The 19,613-nt window shown below is 37.3% G+C and overlaps 1 protein-coding gene across 19 annotated transcripts in view; it reads left to right on the top strand.

Moving 5' to 3' along the window:
• Window positions 1–19,613, top strand: part of CDC42BPA (CDC42 binding protein kinase alpha) — a 299,393-nt gene that overhangs the window by 129,469 nt on the left and 150,311 nt on the right. For all 19 annotated transcript variants that reach the window (XM_070768074.1, XM_070768072.1, XM_070768070.1 and 16 more), the window contains exon 6: window positions 19,228–19,321. In XM_070768074.1, the coding sequence (XP_070624175.1) occupies window positions 19,228–19,321 (94 nt within the window). The remainder of the gene's footprint in view (window positions 1–19,227; window positions 19,322–19,613) is intronic.

Raw genomic sequence — 19,613 nt, 5'->3', positions numbered from 1 at the left:
TAAGATATCATTTCATCAAACATTTAAAGGATAGTCCTAGACTTACGGAGTTTAGAGACACTTTACTTGGCTCACATCTAAATTCTCAACAAGGAATAATCATTTCTGAAAATAATACATCCAGATACAGAGATAGTAAATATAAGGTATTTCTGTTACCCTCCTTTCTGCCAGGTTGTGATAGATATTCTTAACTGATCATAGGACCCTTTCCCACCGACTATATATGCAGTCTTATAATTATTCTCAACACAGTATTCTGGCTATCAACTATGTTTCTGATATTGACATCTGGATTGAAATCCATTTCAACCCTCAGTGCTGCTTGAGTACCAGGCTGGGTTTAGAAAAGGCAGGAAAACCAGAGTTCACATTGCCAACATTCGATGGATCAGAGAGAAAGCAAGAGAATTCCAGAAAAACATCTACTTCTGTTTCATTGACCATTCTAAAGCCTTTGACTGTGTGGATCACAACAAACAGTGGAAAAATTTTAAAGAGGTGTTAATACCTCTTAACACCACATTACCTGTCTCCTGAGAAACCTATATACAGGTCAAGAAGCAAGAGTTAGAATCAGACCTAGAACAACAGACTGGTTCCAAATTGGGAAAGGAGTACGTCAAGGCTGTATATTTTCACCCTGCTTATTTAACTTCTGTACAGAGTACATCATGCAAAATCCTGGGCTGGATGAATCGCAAGCTGGAATCAAGATTGCCAGGAGAAATACCAATAACCTCAGATATGCAGATGACACCACTCTTATGGCAGAAAACAAAGAACTAAAGAGCCTCTGATGAGGGTGAAAGAGGAGAGTTTAAAAGATGGCTTAAAACTCAGCATTCAAAAAACTAAGATCATGGCATCCAGTTCCATCACTTCCTGGCAAATAGAAGGGGAAAAAGTGGAAGGAGTGACATTTTTTTTTTCTTGGGCTTCAAAATCACCACAGACGGTGACTGCAACCATGAAATTAAAAGACCCTTTCTCCTTGGAAGGAAAACTATGTCCAACCTAAACAGCATATTAAAAACAGAGACATCACTTTGCTGACAAAGGTCCATATAGTCAGAAGCTATGGCTTCTCCAGTAGTCATTTACAGATTTGAGAGTTGGACCACAAAGAAGGCCAAGCACTGAAAAATTGATGTTTTCGTACTGTGGTTCTGGAGAGGACTCTTGAGAGTTCCTTGGATAACAAGGAGATCAAACCAGTCAATGCTAAAGGAAATCAGTGCTAAATATTCATTGGAAGGACTGGAGCTGAAGCTCCAGTACTTTGGCCACCTGATGTGAATAGTGGACTCACTGGAAAGACTCTGATGCTGGTAAAAATTGAAGGCAAAAGGAATAGGGGACGGCAGAGGCTGGGTTGGTTAGATAGCATCACTGATTCCACGGACATGAATTTGAGCAAATTCTGAGAGATAGTGAAGGACAGGGGAGCCTGGCATGCTGCAGTCCATTGGGTCACAAAAAGTCAGATCTGACTTAGCTACTGTACAATAACAACTTAATGTTAAATGAATCCTATTCATTCAATTATTGGACAACTCCAGTGTTACAGAATTTTACTTTATGGTAAGCTGAATTTCTTTTTCTCCTAATCATTGGTCCTAGTTTTGCCTTCAGAGTCAAATATAATCATCTAATTTATCTTATAGTCATTATGCTTTCTGAAGTCATCTCTTCTTTAGGTTAAATATCTAAATGTTTATAGTGTCTCTGTTATCAAAATTTACATATTCTCTTTCCCACTGTCTGACACATGTACACATACACACATGTACTCTCTCTTTCTCTTATCAACCTATGACCACTTCCATCCCTCTTCTTTCTCCCTTCTTGTCTTTCTTTTTGCTTGGCAGTGAACATGTTCAGGTGCATCATTGCACTTCTTAAAATGTTATTCCCATTTTCTTGATAGACTGTTTCAGCAAGTAGTTTACTGAGGAAATATTTGTTGAGTCCTCTTTTACAAATAGCATTGTGCTATTTATACGTGAAATTTTAATAAGTATAGCATACAGTTCTGACACTGAAGACAAGCTTCTTGTCCGTTTGGGGGCACGAAATATAAGATAAATAAAATTTAGTGAAGATTTTTTTAAAAGATAAAACCAAGCTTATTTTAAAGTGCATATGGAAAGGCCACAGAACTAAAATAGCTAAAATGGTTTTGAAAAAGGAGAATGAAGTAGGAAGAATCACTGTAGCTGATATTAAGACATACTATATTGCTGTCTTAAGCAAGACTCTCGTAATGGTGGAGGAATAAGCACATAGATCAGTAGATAGAATAGAGAACCCAATCATAGACTGACACAAATCACTCCCAACTAGTTTGGCAGAAATCGTAGTATGAAGTAAAGGAAGACACATTTGAGATGAATGAATCTCTTCAGTGAAATAGATAATATAAAAGAACTGTTGTTGTGTATTCGTTTAATCATATCCAGCTCTTTTGTGACCTCATGGACTGTAGCACACAAGGTTCCTCTGTCCCTGGTGATGTCCAGGCAAGAATAGTGGAGTGGGTTGCCATTTCCTTCTCCAGTGGGCCTTCCCAGATCAGAGACCAAACCTGTGTCTCCTGTATCAGCAGTCAGATTCTTTACCATTGAACCACCAGGAAAGCCCAAAGGAACTATGTGTGTGTGTGTATGTATATGTGTGTGTGTGTATATATATATATATATATATGTAAATGAGCTAATATAAACGGTACATGTAATGAATGATCACTTTGTAATTTGTTGTATGCTGTGTTAAAGTATAGGATAATGTACTGATCAAATGCTTTACTTTTATATTTGCCTTATGGCAACGCACTCCACTGTGCTTGCCTGGAGAATTCCATGGACAGAGGAGCCTGGTAGGCTGCAGTCTATAGGGGTCGCAAAGAGTCGAACATGATTGGAAGTAACCAATACTTTTTCTCCATAGTTTTTAAGCTTCTGGAGGTAGAGACTATGATGTTTTCCTTTATTGTTTTGGATAGATATATTTTATTATGTATGTCTGGAGGTTTCCTTCCTCTAGACAGGGAACCTTGTGTTTGTTTCAAAGTCTTCTTACTGGTTGTGGGTTAGTTGGTTTTTGCAATATAGCATTCCCATTGTCAAATCATATTTTAGAAACAGTTGCTATTGCATCTAGTATTTAGACTATACATAAACTTAAAAAATAGTTAAATCAGTCATTGTGGAATGTCCACTGGATTGTATTTCCTCATAGTGTAGTAATTTATCTAGGTGATTATTCATTCCTTTTCTTTCTCCTATCATTCCACAATGGATTTAGGTAGATTAAAGTGCATGCAATAAAACAATGGCAGAATATTTGTATGAGTAAAGAATCATGAGATAGAACTTATAATTAAAAATGAAGAACCTAAATCAGGAAAAGATAACTAATGAGCAGAAGTTGTTGTTATGTTTTCATGTTTTTCATGCTTGCCTATACTTGTTTTACTTGGTATATAGCTTATTCATGTAAAAATGCTCACATTTCGGATCAGACAAGAATCCGAAGGGCTCATGCACACCAACTTTTTGTTGGATAGACTCTGTCTCTGAAGTCAAATTAGATTGGTTTTGTGGAACATAATGGAATGTGTGTGCTTTCCTGTGTTTGTCTTAAATATTAAGTATTGGCTTCAACAAATCCTAGGGTGGAAAGTATTTTTTGAAGTACTCTGGCCTTACTGTGGTCCAAAAATAAAACAAAAGGCAAAAAACAATTCACTTATTTTTCATGGATTTCTTCATCACTTCTTTTTCCTCATGGAATTTATTCAGTATTCAAGATTTATGACTATAGTTTTTATAAACCTCACCTACTTAATGTTAATACTGTTTTATGTAAATGGTTAACTCTAGGGTAAAGTATACTGATACATTACAAGAAATGGATCAAACCTATTTTTATAGAATTTGTTGAGGGAAATAACACAGAATTCAGTTTCAGAAAAATTTTTTCATCCCTTATCCCATAAGATTTTATGAAGGATAGGTATGTACAGGCCTCCACCAGGGCTTCAGGCAGATTTCCTCTCTTTTAAGCATGGATATATAGTATGATTTGTCAGTTATTTTCTTGGTATATGTAAAATTATTATACTTTTAAAATGAAATAGAAATACTTTGAAGCCCAAGGCTAATAAAAAAACTCCCTTCAGTCTCCTACAGGTCTGAGTCTCATTTGAAAACTAGAATTTTTGATACTACTAATGAAGGAGTTATTTGTGTAATACCTTAAAATTACTAAAGAATAGATCGTTTTACAGTTAGAAATTGTCAGACTAGAGTTGTAGGTGAAGTTGGGATGTCAGCCATTATAGAGATCATTTTACTTAAAGATAGTCATTGTCTTACAGTGCATTTAGTATTTCAGTAACTGCAAGGAATCTGGGCCAACTTCACAATTTAAAGGGACCAGTCTCAAAAGACCACCCTTATTTCTGGCACCAATTACAGCTTGGGGGGTTCCCAAAACCACTTTCAATTTTAATAATTTTTAAGAGAGATTCAGAAAACTCACTGAAAGCTCTTCTACTTAAAGTTCCAGTTTAATACATGGAAAGGGTATAGAGTGAAATCAGCTGGGAGAAAGAAGTGCACAGGGCAACTCTCAGGAGAAGTACCAAACCCAGGGCTTCTGTCCTCTTCTCCTTGTGAAGTTAGGATCGCATTATTTCCCTGGTGTCCATGTGACAGTACATGTGGAGTACTGCCAATTACAGAAACTCACCTGAGCGTTTGGTTTCCAGAGTTTTGGGGGATTGCTCAATCACATATTGTCTATATGACTGACCTTTCGTCTCCAGCCCTCTCCTGCAGTTGAGATGATACTTTCCAGTCCCTTTCAAAGATAAAAGTGATACTACATGGACCAAACAAATTACATCATCATGAATTACATTGTTAATCTGTTTGGTGGCCCAAGGCCCCAGACAAAGATGCCATATTGGGTATGATGTTCCAAGGACCTAGAGGTCACCTACCAGTAGCTGCAGCAAAAGCCAGACATCTCTTTGGGTGAGATTAGTTCTTCACTGCACAGGTGACTTCCTGGCCTTTAGCCAAGTCTCTTTTACAACAAAATGGTCATATTTGGGGGGGGTGGTGCTTAGATTTAGTGTAACATTTATATAATGAACAGAGCAATAATTCCAGTGTGAGTATGTCTGTCATTTGGAGGAGCTCAGTAGGGATAAATTCAAAGAAACCAGTAATTCATCTAATAAGGCCATATTAGATGGCCTTCATATTTTTGTACAATTATGTTAATTGTTTTCCCCCTTTGATCTGTTATTTGTACCATATGATGAACTTGTGCAGAACTGTTTAGCATAGAATCTAGTTGAGGGTTAACAAAATTGAGTTCTTTCTCTGGCTGATCATTTTATTATATCCTGAGGAGGCTTTAACTAAATCTCCCGATACACTTATTTATTAATATCGGTATTATCAAAAGACTTACGTAATGTGATTCAATCTTGCCAGCAAGGCCGGTGTTAACACCATATGGTGAGTCAGAAGATTCTGGCGTGTTACCAGGGTCCCACTGAGTTAGCAACCATATAGTCCATCATCATGTCATATGACTAAATTGTCTCCCAGAACAATGGCACTCAGGCTTGCAGAATTCCGTTTGACGATGCCAGGTGCCAAAAGCAGGAAGTTGTTTCAGCAACATATGGCTTCACCCCTTGTGGTATCTGGTGCAATTGAGCTAAGAGACAATACCATCTCTTGCTCTAAGTCTCTCACAGAGCATCAATATACTATTGGATTTCCCTTATTACATAATCCACTTATTTATACTTTTATCCTTAGCTATTACTTTTCCTTCTCTCCATTTGTCACTTATTCTTGCCCAAACTTTTGGTCCTTTGGGAAAAACGTTAGGTTTGACCCTGTGCTGGTCCAGATTGACAACAGCAGTACTAGCAGGTGCCTCCATACCAATGCACTGATGCAGTATAGGGTTGCATAAATACAGAAATACCTATCTGAATGACCAAGCAACCCAACAGTATTCCCTGCCAGCCTCCGTTTTACCAGATGGGAAGTGGCATGGCTCACCCTACCAAGTCCTTGGGAATACTGACGTTAAGGTTTAAAGGCTAGAATTTCTTCTTAGGAATTATCCTTGCTTTTGGCACCTACAGTTGCAGCCCTGGTGCTGAGACTCTGCATCTGGTAGGAAGGTGAGATGAGGAGGGAAGAATTATACAGTCATACCATCATCTGGAGGTTTGTGACATTGTACAGGAGACAGTGATCAAGAACATCCCCAAGAAAAAGAAATGTAAAAAGGCAAAATGGTTGTCTGAGGAGGCCTTACAAATAGTTGAGAAAAGAAGAGAAGCTAAAGGCAAAGGGGAAAATAAAAGATATACCAGTTGAATGTAGAGTTCCAAGGAAAGCAAGGAGAGATAAGAAAGCCTTTCTCCGTGATCAGTGCAGAGAAATAAAGGAAAATAATAGAATGGGAAAGACTAGAGATCTCTTCAAGAAAATTATAGACACCAAGGGAACATTTCATGCAAAGATGGGCTCAATAAAAGAAATGGTATGGACCTAACAGAAGTAGAAGATATTAAGAAGAGGTGGCAAGAATACACAGAAGAACTATACAACAAAGATCTTCGTGACCCACATAACCACGATGCTGTGATCACTCACCTAGAGCTAGACATCCTGGAATGTGAAGTTAAGAGGATCTTAGGAAGCATTACTACAAAGCTAGCGGAGGTGATAGAATTCCATTTGAGCCATTTCAAATCCTGAAAGATGATGCTGTGAAAGTGCTGCACTCAATATGCCAGCAAATTTGAGAAACTCAGCGGTGGCCAAAGGACTGGAAAAGGTCAGTTTTCATTCCAATCTCAAAGAAAGGGAACGCCAAAGAATGTTAAAACTACTGTACAATTGCATTCATCTCACACACTAGCAAAGTAATGCTTAAAATTCTCCAAGCCGGGCTTCAACCGTATGTGAACCGTGAACTTCCAGATGTTGAAACTGGATTTAGAAAACGCAGAGGACCCAGAGATCAAGTGGGTTTTGGCTCAGTTGGTCTCACTTCTGCTTCATGGTATCTGAAACCAACACAGAGTTCTGATAGGTGTTAAGTGAACTTTGTGGAACATCATGAAATATTGATATATCTTACTCCATTATATGAGGTAGGAACCATTATGTTATCAACAAATATGACATTCATTGGATCATCAAAAAGACAAGAGAGTTCCAGAAAAACATCTGTTTCTGCTTTATTGACTGCGCCAAAGCCTTTGACTGTGTGGATCACAACAAACTGTGGAAAATTCTGAAAGAGATAGGAATACCAGACCACCTGACCTGACTCTTGAGAAATCTGTATGCAGGTCAAGAATCAACAGTTAGAATTGGACGTGGAACAACAGACTGGTTCCAAATCAGGAAAGGAGAACATCAAGGCTGTATATCATCACCCTGCGTATTTAACTTATATGCAGAGTACATCATGCAAAGTGCTGGACTGGATGAAGCACAAGCTGGAATCAAGATTGCTGGGAGAAATATCAATAACCTCAGATATGCAGATGACAACACCCTTATGGCAGAAAGCGAAGAAGAACTAAAGAGCCTCTTGATGAAAGTGAAAGAGGAGAGTGAAAAAGTTGGCTTAAAATTCAACATTCAGAAAACGAAGATCATGGCATCCGGTCCCATCACTTCATGGCAAATAGATGGGGAAACAATGGAAACAGTGAGAGACTTCATTGTCTTGGGCTCCAAAATCACTGCAAATGGTGACTGGAGCGATGAAGTTAAAAGATGCTTGCTCCTTGGAAGAAAAGCTATGATCAACCTAGACAGCGTATTAAAAAGCAGAGACATTACTTTGTCAACAAAGGTCCGTCTAGTCAAGGCTATGATTTTCCCAGTGGTCATGTATGGATGTGAGAGTTGGACTATAAAGAAAGCTGAGTGCCGAAGAATTGCTGCTTTTGAACTGTGGTGTTGGAGAAAACTCTTGAGAGTCCCTTGGACTGCAAGGAGATCCAACCAGTCCATCTTAAAGGAAATCAGACCTGAATATTCACTGGAAGGACTGATGCTGAAGCTGAGACTCCAGTACTCTGGCCACCTGATGCGAAGAGCTGACTCACTGGAAAAGACCCTGATGCTGGGAAAGATTGAGGGCAGGAGGAGAAGGGGACAACAGAGGATGAGATGGTTGGATGGCATCACTGACTCAATGGACATGGGTTTGGGTGGATTCCGGGAGTTGGTAATGGACAGGGAGGCCTGGCGTGCTGTGGTTCATGGGGTCGCAAAGAATCTGACACGACTGAGTGACTGAACTGAACTGAACCATCCTCCTCCTTCACATCCTCTTCCTCTAAGAAAGTGAAGTATCACAGATTTACTTGTTATATATTACTGGTGAAATAGTTTTCTTTTTATCACTAAGAAGGCTTTTGTTTTGCCTTGAAACTAATTTTGTATTGTAAAATACAAGTATACCAGGCTTTGGTAGGCATATCCCTCTGAATTTTTGCATCTTGTTTTTATGCTTTTCATTTTGAGCCTCTCTTTAGTATATGGCAGTTAGTTGTTCTACTTGCTGATCCAGGAAAAAAAATCTGTGATGGTCATTAGTGATTATTTTTGTGCTTTAATTACTTGTTTCAAGAAATGTGTTGATTTTTACAATATGATTTTGGATTTATCAAAAGCAGTCAAGTGAGTAAGTGTAAGTTTTGAAACGGATTCTGAAGACAGAAGTGCCTAGATAACATAACAGTGTATAAATACATTTTAAAGTAATTTCATATTGTTTTAGTAGTACCATCTGAGAATTATTTGAAGAAACTTCAGCCAGAAGAATGCAAAATATGGCTAGCCATTTTCTTGCAAGTTGGTGGCTGATTTCATTGTAAAATAGAACATGCTGGGTTTTGGCTCAGTTGGTCTCACTTCTGCTTTGTGGTATCTGAAACCAGTACAGAGTTCTGATAGGTGTTAAGTGAACTTTGTGGAACATCATGAAATATTGATATATCTTACTCCATTATATAAAGTAGGAACCATTATGTTATCAACAAATATGACTATTGTGTGTATATAAAAAGTACAATATCATCATATACTTATTAAAAAGAAAAGTCTGTCAAACTATTTGATTACTCATTAGCATCTAATGTAAATAATTATATGGTATTTTAAAATAGATAAATTTTCCCATTACCTTGCTGTTTTCCCGCTATTTCTCATTATTTAATTTTAGCAGTAGAAATACTTTGGTTAATCTTAGATATATATTCAGTAACCCTAACACCAAGCACAATCTGTGGTACATAGTGATTATTCAGTTGTTAGCTGATTAAGGGATTAATAAAAACTGTAGAAGAAAATTCATTAGGTAAATGTTAGGGCTTTCCTGCAGCTCAGCTGGTAAAGAATCTGCCTGCAATGCAGGAGATCCTGGCTCGATTCCTGGGTCAGGAATATCCCCTGGAGAAGGAATAGGCTATTCACTCCAGTATTCCTGGGCTTCCCTGATGATTCAGACAGTGAAGAATACCCCTGCATTGCAGGAGACCTGGGTTCCATCCCTGGGTTGGGAAGATCCCCTGGAGAAGGGAAAGGCTACCCACTCCAGTGTTCCTGCCTGGAGAATCCCATGAACAGAGGAGCCTGGCAGGCTACATACAGTCCACAGGATTGCAGAGAGTGGCACGACTGAGCCACTTTCACTTTTAAGCATAAATAAGCCTTTATTCATAGTGCTAGGGCATGAGACGCTTTCAAGGAATATACTGCTTGTTATGGAATGAGGATGTGTTCCCTCCACCCCCAGTTCATATGATGAAGCTCTTAGTCCCCAGTATGTCTTTAGGAAGTAATTAGGTTAGATGATGTCATTAAGATAGGGTCCTCATGATGGGATTAGTGAAAGAAGGTAGCAGAGTGTGCTCCCCTCTCCCCCAGGCTGTGAGCACACCAAGGAAAGGCCGTGTGAGGACACAGCTGGAGGGCAGCCATCTGCATGCCAGAAAAATAGTCCTAATTGCAAGCCGAACCCTGCTGGACGTTGATCTTGGACTTCCCAACCTCTTGCACTGTGAGAAAATAAATTTCCTTTGTTGAAGCCACCCAGTTTATGGTATTTATCATGGCAGCCCAAGCTGACTTAGACATTGCCTCAGGAAGGAAAGGGAGTTTTTATAGAGTTTAGCAAGTGAGGTCATGTGGAGGGAATATAGGAAGAGCTACCTCGTTTAATTGTGCTTTGCTTTATTATACGTCAATACACTATGCTTTTTGTAGATTGAAGGTTTATGGCAACCTTGCATTGGAAGATGATTGTTATCATTCTTAAGTAATAAAGCATTTTTAAATTCAAGTATGTACATTGTTTTTTTAAGACATAATACTAGACTACAGCATAATGCTAGACTCACTAGACTACAGTATAGTGCAAACATAATTTTATATGCACTGGGAAACCAAAAACTTCATGTGACTTGCTTTATTGCTGATAAGCTTGATTGCAGTGGTCTGGAACCTAACCTGCAATATTTCTGAGGTGTACCTGTAGTGTCAAAGGCTGTTCTCAGAAGAGAAAGCAGTTATTCTGCAGTTTAGGAGCTGGCGATTGGCCAGTTGGGATTTCAACCAGAGGAGTGGAGGCAAAGATCATGGGCAAAAGGGAATGTGAGAAATGACTGAGCTGGGAGGGACAAGGTCATAGGAGGTCCACTGATGAAAGAAAATCGTATACCATTGACTGTTACACAGTTTTAGGTTCTTCTCCTTAGTGATATATTGTTTAAGTACTATGTAAATATGTGTTAAAATGATTATGTTAATATATAACACAAAAATAAGGAGCATAAAATAATAAGCCCATAAATTTTCTCAAGGTAATTTTCAGGGTTGGGCCTTAAAAAAAAAAGCTTTTTATTTTGACACCATTTTAGATTCACAGGAAACTGCACTCAGTTCAAAAAGATCTCATGTACCTTTTACTCATTTTCCCCCTTTGTTCCATCTTACCCCGTGCTTAATAAGGGGCTTCCCAGGTATTGCTGGTGGTAAAGAACCCACCTGCCAGTGCAGGAGACACAAGAGGCGTGCTTTTGATCCCTGGGTCTAGATCCCCTGGAGGAGGGCATGGCAACTCACTCCAGTATTCTTGCCTGGAGAATCCCCATGGATAGAGGAGCCTAGCAGGCTGTGGTCTGCAGGATCTTGAAGAGTCAGACATGACTGAAGCAACTTAGCATGCACATGCATATCGTGCTTATTGGGACTTTTCTTTCAGTGATACCGTGGGTAGTAATTTAATCCACATTTTATCATCCCTGGACTCCCTGTTCTTTTCTTCTTTTTCCCATAGTCTCTTTCCTATGTCTTGCTTCCACGTGCATATTAGAGTTTGGTCTGCTGGATTTGAATTTTTTTTTTTTAAATTTTATTTTTAAATTTACAAATTGTATTAGTTTTGCCAAATTTCAAAATGAATCTGCCACAGGTATACATGTGTTCCCCATCCTGAACCTTCCTCCCTCCTCCCTCCCCATACCATCCCTCTGGGTCGTCCCAGTGCACTAGCCCCAAGCATCCAGTATCGTGCATCGAACCTGGACTGGCAACTCGTTTCATACATGATATTATACATGTTTCAATGCCATTGGATTTGAATATTTATTTCTGTAATTAGAAACGATTTTAATTTCATGGTAGACTTTCTTTGAGTTACACTATAGGTGTGAGTTGTCAGTTTCACTTGTTTCCTCTTGTTAATTGTATCTAGATGGTTTCTTGAAGGATATGGATCAATAAAAAGATTAGAATTTGGGCAGCCACTGTTGGGAAAGATAAGTTTGAGAACAGTTATCGACAGAATGTTATGAATAACTTTTTTCAGTTGTAAGCTTCAAATTAATATTCCTATTAAAAATTCAAATGTATGACTAACAAAGAGGCAGTTTGTGACATAATTTTACCAGTGTTGGTTTCCTTTTCTTTATTACTGATGTAATATGTATTTGACAAAATTATGATACAATTTTAATAAACATTTTAGTTGTAATGTTTTAATACAGCATGCTAATTTTTTTGTATATTGGTGTATAAAGAGGAGGAGTAGGAAGACCAGGAAATAAAAGCATTCATATGTGAGAGCCTACATCCCCAACCTGTATAAGTGATGAAAAGGAACCAGATGGGAGACACTGACATGATGTTGATGAAAGGAGAGACATGTGTCCTAAATGAGTAGTTAGTTCTCAGTAATCAATCCCTGTGCAATAATCCAATTGTGGTTTCTGGACTGGGGCTGAAGTACACATAGGTGCAACCTCTCTAGTTGATTTTGTTGTCCATCCAGGGTTGAAAATTGCTGCGTTGAAGGTTAACTAATGTTATTATATCCACATTTTACTATTATAGGAATAATATTTATAATAATCATGCTCTAGTACTGATAACCTAGTGAAATGTTAAAATAAGAGTGACCTATAGAATATTTCCCTTTAATATGGTCATTGTTTTGGGATGCTTTTTTATTCTTATAAAGAAGAATAATATAGAATAATTGTTAATTATATATATAACAGTTATATAAGTAATTGTTATACATAAAATATATCATTATAAATATTAATTTTGACTTAGAATTTTAAATAATATTGTTCTTTTTAAGTTAAATGTTTCAAGTCAAGTGTTCTTTTTAAGTCAAATAATACTTTTCCTTGGAGATAAAGAAAATTACAGATTACAGAAGCTTTAACTAATGATAAATGGTATGACTCATATTCAAATTAAGAAGAAATTTCTTATAAATGGAGTCATTCATCATATATTTTTTTTTGGCCTGATGTCCTTTGATCAGCATAAGGTTTTTGAGATTCATCCGATTTGATCTTTCCTTCTTGCTGAGTAGCCTTCCACTGACAGTTTATTTTTCTGACAGTTTATTCACCTACCTGCTAATGGTCATTTGAGTTTTTTCCAGTTTTGAACTGTTAATGTATATAGCTGCTATGAACAGTCTTTTACTTCACCTGGTTTTATGGAAGAGTGGTCCTTTACTTTTAATTGAATCCTGTTTAAACTGTTTTAGAAAATTTGAAAATTTTAAAGGCCATTTACCTTACTTTATGAAAATAGTAAAACCTTAACAACAAAACTTGACAAGGATAGTACAAGAAGAGAATGTTACATGAAACAATGTCACTTATGAATATAAAGGTAAGGTTTTAATAAAAATTGAATTCAGTAACATATATATTATATATTTTCAATGCTAAGATAAACTTAATATCTCTGAAAGTTTTTAATCACTTCTGAAATTATAGTAGTCAGTATGTTCTTTTAGTGGCATATGATTTACTAGTGTATCTTTATGATAGAATTCTAGACTCAGTGACTGGTGGCACATTAAAAACAAAAGTGTGACCATGTAGGTTTTATCCCAGGATGCAAGGAAGTTTCAACATTAAAAAATCTTTTTGAGCGGAGGGAGGCTCATGAGTGAGGAGACATAACTATAATTATGGCTGATTTGTGTTGTCATACAGCAGAAATCAACACAACATTGTAAAGCAATCTTCCTCCCATTAAAAATTTTTTAAAAATAAAGGACCATGAAAAGAAGAAAAATCTATTTGTGTAATACACTGTATTAACAGGTTAAAGAAGAAAAACGATAAAAGAAAATACCAAAAATGACAACAGAATTGAATATCCATTCCTGATACTTTCAGCAATGTGAAAGTAGAAGGAAATTCTCTTAATATTGAGGTTCTACTAAAAATCTAAACCAAAGATCATATTTAATGGTGAAATATTAGAAACATGCCCATTAAGATTGGAAGCAAATTGAGAATGTTTCTATGAAGAAAGTCGTATTCACAATAAGTATGTAAGATTATTGATAACAAAAGATGGGTAAGCTCTCTGTGAAAAAATATTCAGTATTATTGAAGGACATAAAAGAAGACTTGTAACTAATATATAATGTGTCTATATACATTAAGTAAGATATAATGTGTCTATAGTGTTAATTGATACATGGATGGAAAAAGTCATATTGCAAAGATACCATTTCTCTTCAGATTACTCTGTAAAGTCATTGTTCTGTGCTCAGTTGCTAGGTCGTGTCTGACTCTTTGCAACTCCGTGGACTGTAGCCTGCTAGGCTCCCCTGTCGATGGGATTTTTCCAGGCAAGAATATGGGAGTGGGTTGTCATTTTCTTCTCCAGGGGATCTTCCCGACCCAGGGATTGAACCTGTGTCTCACGGATTGAACCTGTGTCTCCCGCATTGACGGGCGGATTCTTTACCACTGCTGCACCCTGGAAGCCCAAAGTCATTGTGATTCCCATCAAAATCTCAATATGTTTTATAGAGCTTACTAAGCTAATTCTAGCATTTATCTGGAAGAGCCATGGCAATTTAAAAACATGATCTACTGGTATAGAGAGGTCATATAGAGCTGTCACGATAAAGACAGTGTGATATTAGTCTAAGTATAGGCATGTAGATAGGGCAGCCCTACCTCTGTTTGCCTATGACAGTTCCAGTTCATGCCTGTTGTCCTGTTAATAGGCTCCCTTTTGTTCCAAAGACTGTTCATTGAAATTACATGGGAAGTCCTGAAATAGATCCACTTGATTTATGACCTCGGTGCTATTAAGAATCAGTGGTAAAAGGATGTCATTCAATAAATGGTATTGGGACAAAAAGAAATATAGTGTGGCCTTTATCTCACACAAAATAAAAATTAATTCCAGGGAGAATAAAGACTTGAAATGAAAAATAAAACTTTTAAAAGAAAATATAGGACACTGTCTTGATGACTCCTGGGAGGAGAAGATAAGGGAGCTACCTTAGGACAAAAAAGGCAAATTTTGAGAGTAGAATGGTGGTTGACAGGGACTGAGGGTATGGGAAACAGGGAGAACTTGGTAAAAGTGTACAGACTTTAAGTTTTAGGATGTACAAGATCCAAGGAGCTAATGTATAGCATGATGATGATAGTTGATAATATCTTTTTGCCAGGAGAGTAGAACATAAGTGTTCGCACACAAAAAAAGTAAATATATTCGATGAGATGATGAATGTGTTAACTAAATGGTGAAGATCCTTTCACAATGTTGTGTATATCAAATTAATTATCATTTTGTACACTTATAAATGTATTGCAGTATTGCTTGTCAATTCTGTCCCCGTAAAGCTGAAAAAAGACAAAAAAAATGATAAATTATAAGGCTACATTATCATTAAATGCTTTTTTATGAATAAGAAAGATCCATTAAACAATATGGGAGAACAAGCCCACATGCTGGGAGAACAGATTTCTAACACAAGTAGGTAAATTTGAGGAAACAAAATTCCTGAAGATAAACCAAAAACAAACAGTACACATACAATATAAAAAAAGGCATAACATTTTAATTAGCATTTCATTAAAGAAAAATCTAAGATGACCATTCAGTTCAGTTTAGTCGCTCAGCCTTGTCCGGCTGTTTGCAACCCCATGGACTGCAGCACACCAGGCCTCCCTGTTTATCACAAACAAAAGTCTTAATTTTAATAGTAATCCTGCTAGTAAAATTAAAAACATACTTGTCTTTTCATAGCAATTCCACTTCTAGATAGTGTGGGGAAATGTTCCTATGTGAGTTTAAGGAGGTATTTGTAAAAAACATTCATCTCAGAATTTTGTGTAATAGCAAAATAAAAATCTAAAACAACCTAAAATTGTTGGGAATAATTTAAATTCTATAATCTGGAGAATTGATAAGTAAATTACATGTATGAAAATATTCCACATAGCATTTAAAATAATGAACTAAAACAATATGTGTCAACATGGATAAATTTTAAAAACATAGTATTAGATTAAAACCAAGTTTCAAAAGGATACACACAGTTTAATATCAATTATAAAGTTTAAAGACATTCAGGAAAGTATATAGTCAATGATTGCATATACATGTACTAATAAAGTATTCATGGATATCAGATCAGATCAGATCAGTTGCCCAGTCGTGTCCGACTCTTTGCAACCCCATGAAACCCAGCACGCCAGGCCTCCCTGTCCATCACCAACTCCCGGAGTTCACTCAGACTCAGGTCCATCGAGTCGGTGATGCCATCCAGCCATCTCATCCTCTGTCATCCCCTTCTCTTCTTGCCCCCAATCCCTCCCAGCATCAAAGTCTTTTCCAATGAGTCAACTCTTCACATGAGGTGGCCAAAGTACTGGAGTTTCGGCTTCAGCATCATTCCTTCCAAAGAAATCCCAGGACTGATCTCCTTCACAATGGACTGGTTGGATCTCCTTGCAGTCCAAGGGACTCTCAAGAGTCTTCTCCAACACCACAGTTCAAAAGCATCAATTCTTCGGCGCTCAGCCTTCTTCACAGTCCAACTCTCACATCCATACATGACCACAGGAAAAACCATAGCCTTGACTAGACGGACCTTTGTTGGCAAAGTAACGTCTCTGCTTTTGAATATGCTATCTAGGTTGGTCATAACTTTCCCTCCAAGGAGTAAGCGTCTTTTAATTTCATGGCTGCAGTCACCATCTGCAGTGATTTTGGAGCCCAGAAAAATAAAGTCTCACACTGTTTCCACTGTTTCTCCATCTATTTCCCATGAAGTGATGGGACCAGATGCCATGATCTTTGTTTTCTGAATGTTGAGCTTTAAGCCAACTTTTTCACTCTCCACTTTCACTTTCATCAAGAGGCTTTTGAGTTCCTCTTCACTTTCTGCCATAAGGGTGTTGTCATCTGCATATCTGAGGTTATTGATATTTCTCCCGGCAATCTTGAGTCCAGCTTGTGTTTCTTCCAATCCAGCGTTTCTCATGATGTACTCTGCATAGAAGTTAAATTAGCAGGATGACAATATACAGCCTTGACATACTCCTTTTCCTATTTGGAACCAGTGTGTTGTTCCATGTCCAGTTCTAACTGTTCTAACTGTTGCTTCCTGACCTGCATACACATTTCTCAAGAGGCAGATCAGGTGGTCTGGTATTCCCATCTCTTTCAGAATTTTCCACAGTTTATTGTGATCCACACAGTCAAAGGCTTTGACATAGTCAATAAAGCAGAAATAGATGCTTTTCTGGAACTCTCTTGCTTTTTCCATGATCCAGCAGATGTTGGCAATTTGATCTCTGATTCCTCTGCCTTTTCTAAAACCAGCCTGAACATCAGGAAGTTCACGGTTCACGTATTGCTGAAGCCTGGCTTGGAGACTTTTGAGCATTGCTTTACTAGCGTGTGAGATGAGTGCAATTGTGCGGTAGTTTGAGCAGTTTTTGGCATTGCCTTTCTTTGGGATTGGAATGAAAACTCACCTTTTCCAGTCCTGTGGCCACTGCTGAGTTTTCCAAATTTGCTGGCATATTGAGTGCAGCACTTTCACAGCGTCGTCATTCAGGATTTGGAATAGCTCAACTGGAATTCCATCACCTCCACTAGCTTTGTTCGTAGTGATGCTTTCTAAGGCCCACTTGACTTCACATTCCAGGATGTCTGGTTCTAGGTCAGTGTGGATATATAGTAAACACCAAATTCAGGATTGTGGTTGCTAACCTCTGGGGAGTGGAGGAAGAGGGTGATATCAGGAAGGGAAATGAGATACTAGAGGAGTATCAATACTATCTATAATGCCTTGTTAAATATTTTCCATTTCATTAATTATTATAAATATATAATTTATTTCTCCTAGGTTTTAATAGTTCCTATTTTCCTTATAACTGAAAATATTATTGATGTTTATAAATTCTGTCTTTATAATTTCTTTTGTCTTCTTTAAAATCTGAGAAATCTGCCAGTAGCAGTTATGTATAATGATTATATAGCTTTAATGTTTTTAAAAATAAAGAATAAAGTACAGTTTTCCCTGCATCAGAATATGGTTTAGGTAGTATCTAAGGTTCCTTCTAGCACTAAAGTGTACTTTTTTAGTGTTTTCCAAACAGCAGAAAATCTTTTCTTAATATAGCATCTCTGACAGTCAAGGTTGTAAGTTCAAATATTGAGGATTATGAAACCCGTTTCCCATCCAGGTTGTTGTTTTTAGTCTGTCTATCTGCCTGTCTATATTAAGCAATCAGCTAATACAGGGGTCAGAAAACTTTTTCTATAAAGGGCTAGGTAGGAAAAATGTTCGACTTGGAAGGCCATAGTCAGAACTGCTCAGCTCTGCCCTTGTAGTGGGATACCTGCCACAGAGTTTTGCAATACTGTAAAAACAAATGCCAAAACTGGAGTGATAGAGCTTGTTATTAATTATATTTGGATATCTTACGAGGCTTGACTTAACATCTGTAAATAGCTTTATATAATGTAGATCACTATTAAGTAGTAGTTTCAGTTGTTTTCCAAATCAGTTTTATGAAACAGTTATTTTTGTGTAATGACCTGCAGTAACTGAGTATTTATCTACATTTATGTTCAGGGTCTAGGAAGTATATTTTTTCCTGTTCAATTTCATGGGTTAGAATCAAGTGATTATGACTCTTCTTTGTATGCAGAAAGTAGGCCTACTGTAGTCACATTGGAAACTGTGCATATCTTAAGGAAGCAGGGTAAGGCTAATGTAGCCTGAGAATTACCAAGCACTTTTTATCTCCAGAACACTGAAACTGCAGATGTTTAAGAAAGTTTTAATACGAACCAGAGAGAGGATTTGAACCCATAAAATAACTAAGAAATATGTGTTCATAGAGTAGTAATTCTGAAAAAACTTGAGATTTTCAGACAAAAATGGTTATCTTACCAAGTTGTTGTTGAGTCGCTAAGTCGTGTCCGACTCTTTGCAACCCAGTGAACTGCAGCACACCAGGCTTCCCTGTCTTCACTGTTTTCTCCTGGAGTTTGCTCAAATTCATGTCCACTGAGTCAGTGTTGCCATCCAACCATCTCATCTTCTGTCTCCCTCATCTCCTCCTGCCCTCAGTCTTTCCCAGTCTTTTCCAATGTGTTAGCTCTTTGCCTGTGTCAGGTAGCCAAAGTATTGGAGCTTCAGCATCAGTCCTTCAAATGAATATCCAGGGTCGATTCCCTTTAGGATTAATTGGTTTGATCTTCTTGCTGTCCAGGGGAGTTTTAAGAGTCTTTTCCATCTTACCAAGTAACTGATTGTATTTATTTTTTCCAACTAAAAATTGAATGTGTCTGTTTTTTTCAGAGACATCAAACCTGACAATATATTGATGGATATGAATGGACATATTCGGTTAGCAGATTTTGGTTCATGTCTGAAGCTGATGGAAGATGGAACGGTAAATAAAGATAAATCTTAAACTGTTATACCCTTCCTCCTTGTTTCCTTTATCTGTTTTAGAATCCTTCTGTTTATATTATCTATCAAATATCCTTCTATCCATTTGTCTTTCTGTGCTTTACTTCCTTCCACTTAGGCATGCTTACTCATAATAGGGCTTTTCTATAAATTCATGCACCATTTTCTACTGCTTATATTAATGATTTTAAGATTGATAATACTATGCCTTTTTTGAGACTCTTGTTTGTTTCTTCTTTAGCATAACTTATTTTCACAGTTCCAGAGGACTG

This window comes from Bos indicus, chromosome 16, assembly GCF_029378745.1.
Source record: "Bos indicus isolate NIAB-ARS_2022 breed Sahiwal x Tharparkar chromosome 16, NIAB-ARS_B.indTharparkar_mat_pri_1.0, whole genome shotgun sequence".
NCBI lineage: Eukaryota > Metazoa > Chordata > Mammalia > Artiodactyla > Bovidae > Bos > Bos indicus.
The sequence above is the reverse complement of the archived record's forward strand: the minus strand, read 5'-3'. Positions and strand labels throughout refer to the sequence as shown.